This window comes from Monodelphis domestica, chromosome 4, assembly GCF_027887165.1.
Source record: "Monodelphis domestica isolate mMonDom1 chromosome 4, mMonDom1.pri, whole genome shotgun sequence".
Lineage (NCBI taxonomy): Eukaryota > Metazoa > Chordata > Mammalia > Didelphimorphia > Didelphidae > Monodelphis > Monodelphis domestica.
Window position 1 is genome coordinate 416,681,057 of NC_077230.1, and position 13,516 is coordinate 416,694,572.

The 13,516-nt window shown below is 45.3% G+C and overlaps 1 protein-coding gene across 3 annotated transcripts in view; it reads right to left on the reverse strand.

Annotated features, from left to right (window-relative positions):
- The window catches only part of WDR62 (WD repeat domain 62), a 35,994-nt gene extending 26,397 nt beyond the window's left edge, over window positions 1–9,597 (reverse strand). For 2 of the 3 annotated variants that reach the window (XM_007491871.3, XM_016422621.2), the window contains exons 1-6: window positions 9,322–9,597; window positions 6,788–6,879; window positions 3,037–3,099; window positions 1,829–1,886; window positions 1,394–1,564; window positions 58–195 (exon numbers count right to left, since the gene is read on the reverse strand). In XM_007491871.3, the coding sequence (XP_007491933.2) occupies window positions 58–195; window positions 1,394–1,564; window positions 1,829–1,886; window positions 3,037–3,099; window positions 6,788–6,879; window positions 9,322–9,516 (717 nt within the window). In that variant the 5' untranslated portion in view covers window positions 9,517–9,597. The remainder of the gene's footprint in view (window positions 1–57; window positions 196–1,393; window positions 1,565–1,828; window positions 1,887–3,036; window positions 3,100–6,787; window positions 6,880–9,321) is intronic. The other variant, XM_007491870.3, reaches the window with a different exon arrangement.
- Between the last annotated feature and the right edge of the window lie 3,919 nt (window positions 9,598–13,516).

Here is a 13,516-nt window from a genome sequence, read left to right on the forward strand (position 1 = left end):
CTCTCACTGTCTCGATCTGTCTCTCTCTTTCTCTCTGTCTCTGTCTCTCTCTCTCACCTTTACTTCCTTGGATACCTCCAAGAACCAGAACTTGACATGCCGGTGGCCCACGGTCACAAAGTAGCTGCTGTCCTCCGAAAATGAGATGGCAATAACCTTACATGACACCTTGTTGGAGGCAACCACGCTGTCCTTCTAAAAGAGTCATGAACAAAAGGCTGGTCATTCCCACCTGCCCTGGTCCTCTGCAGGCAGTCCTGTCTTTCCCAGGGAAATATTCCCCTGAATATTTCTTCTGTGCCAGGTTCTTGACCTAGAGTCCCCCTGCATTGGCTCTGGAACTCGGGGACTGGGCTCTGACCTCTCTTTGTACCTCTAGTACTTAGCCCAGGGTCTGGCACATAGAAGGTACTTAATTTAACCTGCTTATTCAGTCCACCACCTTCAGTTTCTTGAGCCACTGCTTAGCCCCTTCCACAGAATGTGCCCTAGAGGTGATGGGCCAGCGTGGCCTTGTGGGCTCTCTCTCCAATAGTTGCCTTCTCTCCTTTCCCCTGAAGGTTCAGCAGGTCAGATGCTGCCTCTCCCAGGACAAAGGCTCCTCTTAAGAGATACAATGACTTCTGGCAGTCATGGCGGCAAGATGGCCAGGGTGAATTTCCCAGGGGAGCATGGCCTCTATTCTCGTACTCCCAGGAGGCACAAGAGATGACAGAACCAGGCCAGGCCTGAGGAGGAGAGCAGCAGGGCCACAATCCCCAGCTTACTACAGAATCAAGGCAGCCACACCTGTCTCTCTCCCAGAGGCCCCACAAAGGACCCGGCCTCTCAAGGAACAATGGGCTCTACAAGGGACAGGTGTGCTAGGTAGAGGAGAACACTGGGATGGTCCCAGTGGAAACAACACAGCACTTGGGATTTCAAGACCTGTATTCAATTCCTATGTCAGACATTTACAAGCTATGTAACTGGGGGTAGGTTAGTCAGCACCTCCAAACCTCAGTTTCTTTATTTGTAAAATGAAATATGTAATATTCCCCCCAACTACCTCCTAAGGCAGTGTGGTGAGGAAAGCCCCTTGCAACTCTCAAAGGACCTGTAGAAACAGCAATGACTATTATTGACCCCACCTAATAATAAACCTGGCCTGGCCTGGCCTGGCATCCAAGGGCCCCCTTTCTCCCAGGGTGGGGGGTGGGGTTTGAAACCTGTGTCCCACAGCCCAGACAATACCTTCCGATAATTCAGTCTCAGTCCTGGTATCACTCACAGAGCACGGGATCCTGGATCTGCTTTCACCTCAATCTCTTTCCCAATCACCCCCCCAGAGGGAGGAAGCATTTTCAGAACCATCCAAAGGCTCAGTGTGTACGGGGGTTGGGGATGAGGGTACCTTCCAGTCCCAGACGTTGACCACCATGTCATGCTGATAGCCCATGGACACAATGTGCTTCATGTTGGGGGAGAAGGCCACACAAGCTACCCCATACTTGTGGCCCAGCATTTCTGCCACCTGGCTCTTCTCCTCCACGTCCCAAATCCGAACAGCTGGTCTATGCCCGTTCTGCAGGAGGGAGGCAGGATGGGGACAGTCAGGGCAGGTAACCGAGGGTTCTAGACTCACCGTGGGCGAGGCTGAGCTCCAGAGCAGCCCACAGAGAGTAGGCGGCACTTATGAGGGCTCTGGAATCATGCTGGGAGGGCAGAGTCTGTCCCTCCGCCAAACACAAGTCAGGGCTGGTCCTTTGTGCCAGTCCAGGGCTTGGAGAAGCCAGAGGTTACCACAGAACAGCCCCATCACCCTCCAACTACTGTCAACTCAACTCACCTCACCCGTCACGATGTATCTCCCATCAGGAGAGAAGGAAAGTGCACTCAGGGCTTTCCTGAGGACCAAGAAGAAGGAAGCTATTAAGTTTTCTATCCACCAAGAAATGGAAATGGACAAGTCATGGAAATCATTCTCCCAACAATGGCCTCCAGAAAAAGCTAAAATGAGGAGATGAACAATGTGGCCAGTCCCTGACCCACAGTGGCTTTGTGCCAGCCTGAGCAATGTGCCCATGTCCTCACCCCCGTTCAGAGAGCACACCAGTGGTGGGACTGGATGGACAAACCAGCAATCACGACTTTGCCAAGAGAAGCCTCACCTCAGTTTCCCTGCTCAGTGAATGTCTACAGCCAGGGATATGTATGAGATGGTCATATGTCCATCCAAGGACAACCACTGGTGGGAAAGGGATCCCTGCAGATCGTAGGTGCTCAGTGAACACCGAACAAATGGACTAGGAAAGAAGCCCCAGGCCTATGTTGGAAAATCCCACCCCCCTCTCATGAGGAAGCCAATCAAAGCCCTCCCCATGGCCCAATCTGCGGCCTACCTCTCTGGAGCTGGCACTCAGCCCTGCAGACAACATGTGAGGGGGAGCCCAGGAGTGAGCCCTTTGTATGAAATGGACATTGGAGAAAAGGCCCACCCTCCCAAAATGGGGGGGGGGGAGCAAGGAGTGTGCCCACCCACATACACTTCTTTCTACCAAAGATCTGCTAGGATTGGAATTATTTACTCTTAAAGACCCGCACAGTCCACTCCTAACTCCAAGTGGGAGTTCAAATGCTGCCCTTCAGTCACTTCACATCATTCTGCCTCAGTTTCTTTACCTATAAAATGATAATAGTACCCACCTTCTGGAGTTGTTTGAAAAACAAAATGAGATAACACTTCAAAAGCAATAAGCAAGGAGGCAACTGGGTAGCTCAGTGGATTGAGAGCCAGGCCTAGAGATGGGAGGTCCTAGGTTCAAATCTGGCCTTATTAGACACTTCCCAGCTGTGTGACCCTGGACAAGTCACTTGACCCCCATTGCCTAGCCCTTCTGCCTTGGAGCCAATACTCCAAGACGGAAGGTGAGGATTTAAAAAGAAAAGCAATAAGCCAAAAAAAAGAGGAAAGAAATGAAAATGAAAGAAGGAAAGCAAAGAATAAAGTGTCAGAGAAAAGCTGGCCATGGTTGTTATTCTGATTCCTCTCCTTACCTGGCAGTGTTAAAGATGTGTTGCTGCTTACTCTTCTTGGGGTCTAAAACCACCACCACACAACTGCAGAGAGAGAGAGAGAGAGAGAGAGGCAAGCAGACTCTTGAGCTGTCACAACTCTGTGGTGGCTGTAAACCCCAAGCCACAGCCGAACCCAATGGACACTTCCTTGGCCTCTCCCTTCCCCCCCCCCACTTGTCACCACTGCCTGTACCTTAGGCTCACGGTGGCCATGGGGCTCCCTTGTTAGGACCTCCCCATGGTGAAGTCATAGCCAAATGCCAGTTTTGCATGTTTCACCCCACCCCCATGAGCCGCAGACAATTGATTTGTCTCATAGGAATTCGGGGAAGATGGTGTGTCAGTTTTACGACACAGACTCAACTAGTATCATCTCAATAAATAATATCAAAGGGTCCAAACAATCTGAGAATTCTACTGCAACACCGGAGTCTCCTCAAAGGACCACCGCCAGGTGTCCCCCAGCCTCTCCTTTGCATCTACTACCACCTTTACTGTTTTGATGGATGTGAGGCAGTGTCTGCATTTGCATTTCACTCATTGGCGCTTTGGAGCCTTTTTCCATGTCTGTGGAGTTTGTATTGCTTCTTTAGAAAACTGTCTGAATCCTATTGCATCATAAGAAATGATGAACAGGATACGTTCCGAAAGACTTACTCGAACTGATACAAAATGAAGTGAGCAGAACCAGGAGAACATTGTACACCATAACAGAAATACTGTACAATGAATGATCAACTGTGAAGGACTAAACTATTATCATTATCAGCAAAGCAAGGTTCTAAGATCCCCTCAAGGCACTCATGATGAAAAATGCTATCCACAGCTAAAGAAGGAACTGTTAACTGTTGGAATTTGATTGCAGATCAAAGCATGTCCTCTTTCACTTTGTATTGCAAGAAAGCATTGGTATAACCTATATCAGACTACTGCAGGGGAGAAGGATTGCATGGAGGTAGGCAGAAAATTTTGAGTTGAAAAAATGTCAGAAAACAATTGTCAAAAATTGTTTCTACATGTAATTGAAAAAAAAATTTAATTTGTTAAAAAAAAAAGGAAACTGTGTATAGCTTTAGACTCTTTATTTTGTAGGGAATCATCTACAAATTTGTCATTTTCCCATGGATGTTGTATAACACATTTTTATCAAGAAGGGAGGATACAAAATTTTTCCCAATCAATTTTTCTTCTTATTCTAGCTGCATTGATTTTGTCATTTAAAAGCATTTCAATTTTACATATTTGAATTGATCTATTTTTGTCTTTTATAAAATTTTATCTCTTCTCTGGTTATGAATTCTTGATTTTCTATTCTTCTGAAGTTTTTTAATATGACCTTCTGTTTTACGTAATTTATCCATTTGAGGGCAGCTAGGTAGATCAGTGGACAGAGAGTCATGCTGAAGTCAAGAAGATCTGGATTCAAACCTGACCTCAGATACTTCTTAGCTTTCTCTGTGACCTTGAGCAAGTCACTTAATCCAGTTTGGACCATCTTAAGAATTGTTACTCAGACAGAAGGGTATGATTTTTTTTAAAAATTATCCATATGGAATTTAATGTGGTATATCATGTAAATTGTACATTTAAACTTCTTTTTCACCAAAGACTGCCTCTCCCCACTCCTCACCATCCTAACTCTTTTTATCAAATAAAGAGAAGTTCAAATTCTAGAATTAATCCAACACACTAAGCTACTGGACTTGTGTGCTCCCAGGTCTTGCTCATTTAGCTCATCCTACTGACCTACTCTTCTTTTTAACCAGTACCAAATACTTTTGATATTCATCTTAAAATATAGAGAACTGGTAATGAGAAGTTCCATTTATTCCTATATAATTTCTCTTAACTTCTGGGAACTTTTTTTTCCCCTCCACATGAATTTTATTGCTTTGCTTAAAGAGGACATATTTGGCAGTTTAATTGGTAAAGGACTATATCCATAAATTAACTTAGTCCATCATTCTTATTTTTTCTGGTCTAACCATGAACACTGACCATTTCTCTAATCCCCTTACTTATATAAATATCTACATAAGTGTCAAGTGGATGGTGGTAGGTTTGGGTTGAATATTTTATGCATTTTATGTATGGATTGTATACATGAATAATGTATATGCATCATTATAAATGGGATACCTGTCTTTTGCTCCTGGATTTTGTTAATAATGTATATGCACAAAGGTTGATGATTTCTGTGGATTTACTGTGTATCCTGCCACTCTGATAATGCTAGAAATCATCTTGATGAGCATGCATCTTCATTGATTCCCTAGAGTTTTCTAAGTAAACCACTATATATCTACAAATAAGAGGTAATTTTACCTCCTCTTTGCCTTGTTTACTACTTAAAATTTTTTTCTCCTGTCTTATTGATACATTTATCATGTCTAGTCCTATGTTATATCAAATACTCCTGAAGAGAGAAGGTCCTCTTGCTTCAGCCTTGAAAATATTTGGCAAGTTTCCAAGATTCTGAACCTCCCCCTTCCCTCTGATCTCTGGCATAATCCCAACTTGGCAACACTGAATCCTTCTTTTGGATATACCACTGTTGTAGGTTTGCTAAAACTGTATTTAAAATATTTGCATCACTATTTATTAATGATTGCTGTTTTCATAGTTCTCTTTCTCTGCTTTACCCCTCCTTGGTTTGGGTTTATACTCGAAGGAGGTCACTGACAGAATGGAAGTTCTCCTCAGTACCAAAATATCCAAAGAAATACTGCTACTAACAAAGAAATGAAAACAAACTATGCACCAATGGCTGAACAAACTGCGTTGTAAACATAATGGTGCCATAAATATGAGTAATTCAGAGAACTATGGGGATCTTAGTAGGAATTGAAACAAGGTTGGGGAGAACCAAAAGAACTACATATACAATGACCACACTGATGTAAATGATGATAACGCTCAAGTACAACAGAATTCCGGTCACATACAATGGCTTAGGTTGGTTCCAGATGAATGATGTTAGAGCACATTTCCTTCCTTTCTGTTAAGGTGAATTATGAGAGCAGAATGTTACCTGTGCACCAATCACAATGTTAACTGATTTTGCTTGACTGTTTGTTTGGTTTTTTTATGGAAGGCACCCCGGGGACCTTTCTTTCTGTCAGTGACCTTCTTGGGGTATAAACTCAAACCAAGGAGGGATAAAGCAGTAATTACTAACAACTACTGATACAAACATTTGAAGTCAAATTCTACCAAACATTCTACAACGATATATCCAAAAGAAGGATTCACTATAACCGTGTTGGAGTTATGTGAAGGATTAGAGGAATGGTTCAGTTGGGGGAGGTATATAGGTAGATAAGAAGGTTATTTATTGGGAAATTATTATCACATCCAAACAAAATGTATCAAGTTTTCTATGAGATCAAACACAGCATGTCAAGTTTAGTCTTCTAAGTCTCTAAATTCTCAGAACTCCTTCTAAGCTGAAAAAAACCCATTTGGATATCCCCTAGAAAAAGACTTTGAGGACCGTGGGCTCGTTTGCTCCCTAGCCCCTACAACTGAAGAGTGATAAGAATGAAGAGCTTTTCGGGCTCATAACCAGGCCTTCTGAAAACCAGAGAAGAAAGGAAGGGCTAAGTTGTGGGCACCCCTCTGGACAATAGGAAGAGAGGCCTGGAGCCCACAAAGCATGCCATGAACAGCTGGAGAGAGAACCTGGGAGCCTCACCTCTCAGCTCTGAGAAGTGCCCGTCACGGTACTCACCCAGCCAGGTAAGCAATGTAGCCTGTGTTTGGATCACATGTTAAGCCGCTGCTGTTCTGGGCTGTAATGCCCAATACTTTCTCCAGTGTCACCTGCCCCCAAGGAGAGAACAAAAATCAGAGACCTCCCAACGTTCTGCTGGCAAAGTGTAAACCATGGATTTCCCCCAGAATCCACTGAGGCCAAACTTAAAGCACTCAAGTCTACCTCCTCCCAGGAATGGGGATGAATAAAGGAAAAAGGATTCCAAATTATTCCTAAACTACAGAGTAGGGTGAGCAAGACGAGGCCTGAACCTCTTGTAGGTAAGTTTAGTTATCTTAAATGGGCTGGTTAACTGGGAAAGGTATTGGGCACAAGGAAAAAAACTGAGCCCACAAGCAGGAGACAGACCCAGCTGCTATCTCTAGAACCCTTGCTAAAATTCACAGAACCTTAACCTACACATAACCAGAAACTTTCTCAAAGTCTTTCCTAACAAGTGGTCATCTGGACAGCTTAAAGGGCTCCAGTAAAGGGGATCCCCCCACATCTTAAGGCTGTCCTTTCCACATTTAAGCAGCTCTTGCTTTGTTAGAGATATTTTCCTCGAATTTCCTAGGTCCAGTTCTCCTGTCAGAGGACAAGGATAACAAGTCTGGTCCTTCTTCCACGTGACAAATCTTTTGGAGATATCGATCATCTCTTCCCCTTAACCCTCACCAGAGGCCTTTTCTTCTTTAACCATTCCCCAACTGATGATCCTCATATGGCCTGACCTCCAGGCCTCTCAGAATCCTGGCCAGCCTCATCTGGTCCCACTCCAGACCACCCATATTCTCACTAAAGTATGGGGCCAAAACTTGCACACAATCTTCCCAATGTGGGACTATCACCTCCCAGCTGGAGTCAGGACCCCATCCCTCTTATATTCCCTTAGAATGACACCCTCAGGGGTTAGAGGCTGCCAGGCCTTTTCTACTGGATCCCCATAGCCTTTCTCCAGCTTACCCTGGGGGATGTCCTTTTTCCACTGACTGTGCTGGTGCTGTGACTTCATCTCTGGGGCACTCTCTGCAGTATGCAGCCAGGACCCACCCCAAACAGATTTATCCATCTTGGGTGACTCTTCTCTATGGCCCTCCATAACTGGCTCTTCTCCTAGGAAACCCTTCCTCTAGAACTCTGGACACTGCTTAGTCATAGGGGATCTAATTACCTGACTACTCCTGATTCTCACTCCACATAATCGCTTATAATTTCACCACTTCTCCTTAACAACACTGTATTTGTCCTGGTTTCTAGCCTGATAGTTCCCATCATGCCCTTCTCCATTGCCCTTTGGGTGACCCTCTTTGATTCTTCAGAGGCTGCCTATTAAATGTTATCTCATCAGCTATGGCCCTTCCTTCCAACTCTGAAGATCTCCTTTGATACTGACTCCGTATACCCAGTACATTAGTTATATCCTTTCCAATCTGCCATCTGTAAATTGGCAAGCACGCTATTTTGGCTTCCATCCAAAGCATCCATAATGACATGGGAGAACACAACTGGATCCCTGTGGCACTCCATCAGAGACCTCCCTCCAAGCTACCATCAAACCAACAGTGACCCAGAACTCTTTTGGTCTAGCCATTGAACTTGCACACAATTTGGCCCCATCTCCTGGGCCGCATTTTTCCATTCTGTTCGCCTGCCCAGAATGGGAGCCTCAGTCTAAGCTTCGACAAAATTCAGAAACAATTTTAAGAGAGGCCTGGACTCATCTTGCCCATTTCTCAAAAGAAACAGTCCCGGTCCATAAGAGTTAGAACCAGAGGCCTCAGCTTGAAGGGTCAAGTTGTCAACAACATTAGGAACCAGATCCCAAGGAAATGTGGGTTGGGATAAACAACAGCACCCCCACTCATACACACACACCCCTGAAGGCCGGTTGGGAGGGTATGACTAGCCAAAGAAAAGGCCAGGCCACAGAATCCATCCAGAGTCAACCCCCTTGTTTACACATAAGGCTCTGAGGCTCAGAGGGGTTAATGACTTGCTTAGGGTCACATAGCTGGTACATGGATGAAGCCAGACGTGGGATCGGGTTCTACCTACTAAACCACCACCAGCTACCCCGGTGGAAAGAGAAGTGAGGCGCTGGGGAGCTCTGGGGGGCATCTCCTCCCCATCCTCCAGGCAACGTGGGCCAGAGAGTGTCCCTCCAAGGGAAGGGAGGGTCCTTGACTGAAACGCCCTCAGAGGCTGGCTACTTTACGGAGGAGGAAACTAAGGCCCCGGGGGCAGAGTCAGCTTTCCCATAAAGACACTCCGGGTTCCCAATCTAGAAGTAGAGCGGGCAGGAGAACTTGGGGCGGGAAGGGGGAGGAGGAAGGGCGGGCCCTGAGGACAGCGCAAAGCGGGGGTTGGGGGGAAAGAGGGGAGAAGGGGACGGAGTGTGGTCAAGAGGGGCGGGGCGGTCTCGGAAGGGCAGGGGAGGAGTCAGAGTGTGGATGAGATCAGGGGGCGGTGAGGGAAGGGGCGGTCCGGGGGGCGGGGCGGGTCCTCACCCGGCTCTGCACCGTCTCCTCAGGCCCCGGCAGGAGCTTCAATCGGCGCTTCAGGCAGAGCGGTGGGGGTGGCGGCGGCGGCGGGGACACCAGGGTCCTGCGGGACGAGACCGGGCCCGGCTGCTTTTCCTTCTCCCCGCGAGTCCCCGCCTCGCTCCGCCCGTAGCCGCCGACGCCGGGCTCCAGGGCCGCCATCCCGGCCCCCGGAGCCCCTTCGACGGTCCCGGCGTCGATCAGAACGAGCCGAGAGACCGTTAGCCGTCGTAACCGCCGCTCGCTCCGAACCGCCGCGGGAAAAGCCGGTGCTCCCAGCCGATTGGACGGGGCCCCCTCCAAGCCTGGCCAATAGCTGAGCGGCCGGTCCCTAGCCAGCCAATCAGGGGCAGGGGCGGGCGAGAGCGCGCCTACGTCAGTAGCGCAGGGTGGTGCCACGAGGAGAGTGGTGCTCTCCGGAATAACATTGTCTGGGGTTCGAGTGTGAACCTCTTCTGAAACTTTCTACGTTTGTAGCACCTCTCCCACCTTTTTTTGTTGTTTAAAGTGAACAGAAATCTATTTTCGTTTCCTCCTACCCTAAGCCCATTAGATAGAAAAGGGGCAGCTAGATGCCTCAGTGAACAGAAAATCAAGTGGTCCTGGGTTCAAATTTGACCTCATATTTCCTAGCTTGTGTGACCCTCGGCAAGTCAATTAACTCCTATTGACTAGCCATTACCTCTCTTCTGCCTTGAAACTAATATATAGTATTGAATCTAAGAAAGAAGGTAAGGGTTTTAAAAAATTGTATTCTATCACATTCATATAGGTCTAAATGCTCAATTAATAGACATCCTTTCAGCTCTTTAGTCCTCTAAAAACTGCCTATTTTTATAACTTTTGACCATTTGCCAACTGAGGAGTGGGTCTTTTTCTTATAGACTCAGTTCCCTATATATGTTAGAAATGATGTCATTCTCAGAGAAATCTGATGCCAAAATTTTTTCCCATTTCTACTTTTCCACTAATTTTAGCTGCATTTGATTGTGCTTGTCCAAAGTTTTTTAGTTTTTTTGTAATCAATATGATGCATTTTACTTCCTGTGAATCTCTTTACTTCGTGTTTAGCATCAATTCTTCCTCTATCCATAGATCTATCTTTTTCCCATATTCCACTAATTTGTTTGTGATATCCCCTTTAAAAAAATTTTTTAATGCTTGCTTTCTATCTTAGAAGATAAAAAGATTCTTAGACAGAAGAACAGTAAGGGCTAAGTAATGGGAGTTAAGTGATTTGCCCAGGGTCACACAGCTAAGAAGTATCTAAGGTCAAATTTGAACCCAGGACTTCCCATCTCTGGGCCTGGATTTCAATCCACTGAGCTACCTAGCTGCCCCTGATATCCCCTTTTATGATTAAATTATATACCGATTTTGAATTTTTTTTGTTATATGGTAGGAAATATTGGTCTGTTCCTTCTGCAAGACTACTCTAATTCTCCTAACAGTTTTTGTCATATAGAATCCTTGCCCTCTATGGTAGGTGTGTGGAGTGAAATTCAGGGGTGGGCTCGTACCCCCCCAAAATCACTCAAATGAGCAGAGGGGACTTGATGCTGGCAGAGTTCAGGTGGGGAGGCAGAGAGAGAGAGAGAGGGAGAGGGAGAGGCTTCTTTCTTCTATGCTCCTCATTCCTTCCCACCACTGCTGAGTGTTTCCAAGCTTATGGGAATATTCCTTAGGTTTGCATTTTTTAGTTGACTCAGAGTTTTAGGCCTGTCCAAGGATTTATCAGATTGCAACATTTCAGGCTGAAAACCCTCTTTGAAACATTTCTCGCTACTATAGCATTATAACTTGCAAGTTTTGAGATTTCTGTCATAGGATTTAGGTCACCTCTAAACTTCTTCCCATGGGAAGAGAAGAAGGGGGGGACAGTCTCTTAGCCACACTTAAGAAGAATATTCTATACTAATATATACATATACGATAATAATATATAGTATATTAATATATAAATATATAATTTATAAAGCTAATATATTAATGTAGAGTATATGTATACTATATTAAAATATATAAATCTGCTTGGAGAGGGAGTTTCTTCTATTCTTCAAGGAGAAAATGATATCTCCTAGTGGAGGGCGCCTACCTTCACTGTTTTTCTATAGGAGGTTGCCAATCTAGGATTACTAATACTAATCAGTTTATGTTGGGGAATAATGCACAGTTTTGTCCCACACAGTAAGGATATTTAAATCGATCCAACACGAGGTTATTGTGCTCATTTGTACTGAATCCAATCTATTCCATGATTGACTTCTCTACTTCTTTTCCGGGACCAAACTCTGTTGATGACTACAATTTGAAATCAGATGCTGTCCTGCTTCCTTCCTTCTAATTTTGTTCTTTAATTCCCTTGATATTCTTTTTTTTTTTAAACCCTCACCTTCTATCTTGGAGTCAATACTGTGTATTGGTTCCAAGGCATAAGAGCAGACAATGGGGGTCAAGTGACTTGCCGAGGGTCACACAACTGGGAAGTGTCTGAGGCCAAATTTTTTAAAATGTTAATCATTTAATTTTAATTTACTATTTTAATAATAATTAATAATATGTTTAATAATTAATTTTAGGATAGAATATGGCTTGCCCCCTCCCAGCAACAATTAAAATTTTTTTCCAATTAATTAGCTCTGTCATTTTTCCTTTGTAGTTGCATTTATACGTGTAGATCTTAGATTCCGTCGATGGATGTGAAATCTAGAAATCCCCAAACTTGTAGCCTGGCAAGATCTGATGAACCCCAAGTTTTAGGATTAGCTTGTAAATTGGAGACCCCAAAGCTTGTCTTTGTTCCAGAGAGAATCCACCCAGTTTCAGACCAAAGAATAAACTTGAGGTAAATGAGAATCCCAGTTAGGTGGGGCTAAGCAGATACTAAGTGCTCTTTTTGTCTTGGGTGGTCTCCCCGGTGTAGCAGAGACCCTTTCCCAAGAAGACCCCCACCTGGGCAGGGACCATCCTTTTAGAATCCAGCAGAGGCAGCCCCTTCCCTAATTCCCCAGCCTGATTTGAACACTCCCCTTTCAGTCCATCACAGTTCCCTGTCCCTGGGCTTCCCCAAAGATACAGACATTCCAGAGCTGTCAGTCTAGCTCTCTTGGCTCTCCCAAGTGTCAGTGACCAGAGCAGCCAGTCTTGGGGCTCTGTGTGGGTTTTTGGTGCACAGCTCTGCGTGGAGGCCCAATTTAGCACTGAACCCCTTTCCTCAATTCAAGAGTGGTTTTTCTGACTATTTCATAGTTCTGTGTTTTTCCCAAGAGTTTACATATTCTATAGTCATTTTAATTTATTTTTTTAAACCCTCACCTTCCACCTTAGAATCAATACTGGGTCTTGGCTCCAAGGCAGAAGAGTGGTAAGGGCTGGGCAATGGGGGTGAAGTCACACAGCTAGTGAGTCTACATTTGAACCCAGGACCTCCAGTCTCTCAATTCACTGAGCCACCCAGCTGCCCCCTCTATAGTCATTTTAAATGGAATTTCTCTTTCTGGCTCTTCCAGATATACTACAGAAGCTTTTATTTTGCAGGGAGGCCAGCCAGATAAGGGAAAGTTTTAGGAACAAAGGCTGGGGAGGTCAGATCCCAAAGGAGATTTGGTTTCATCTTTGAGATTCTAGGTGAGGAGAATCCATTGTTGTCACAGGATGACTATTAGAGAGATCTAGCTTTTTTTTTTTAAACCCTCACCTTCCCTCTTAGAATCAATACTGTGCATTGGTTCTAAGGCAGAAGAGTGGTAAGGGCTAGGCAATGGGGGTCAAGTGACTTGCCCAGGGTCACACAGCTGGGAAGTGTCTGAGGTCAAATTTGAACCCAAGACCTCTCTATACCTGACTCTCCATCCACTGAGCTGCCCAGATGCCCTCAAGATTTAACCCAGCCTAGTACCCTCACCTCTATAACTGCTCATTCATCTGTAAATTGTGGAAACTGAGGCTTGCTCTTACCAACCTCCAAGGGATATGGATGGGATCCACAGCACTGGAGCTAGAAGGGACCTTCATAGTCCGTCCTCTTTGTCTTATAGAAGAGAAAATGGAAACAAATGTGTTCCAAGATCAAATGGTGTCAACTGTGTTTTTGGAATCCCCCAAGTGTGCCCCATCTCTTGGGAACTTGCCTCAAGGGAAGTCCCCACCAGAGCCTGACTGA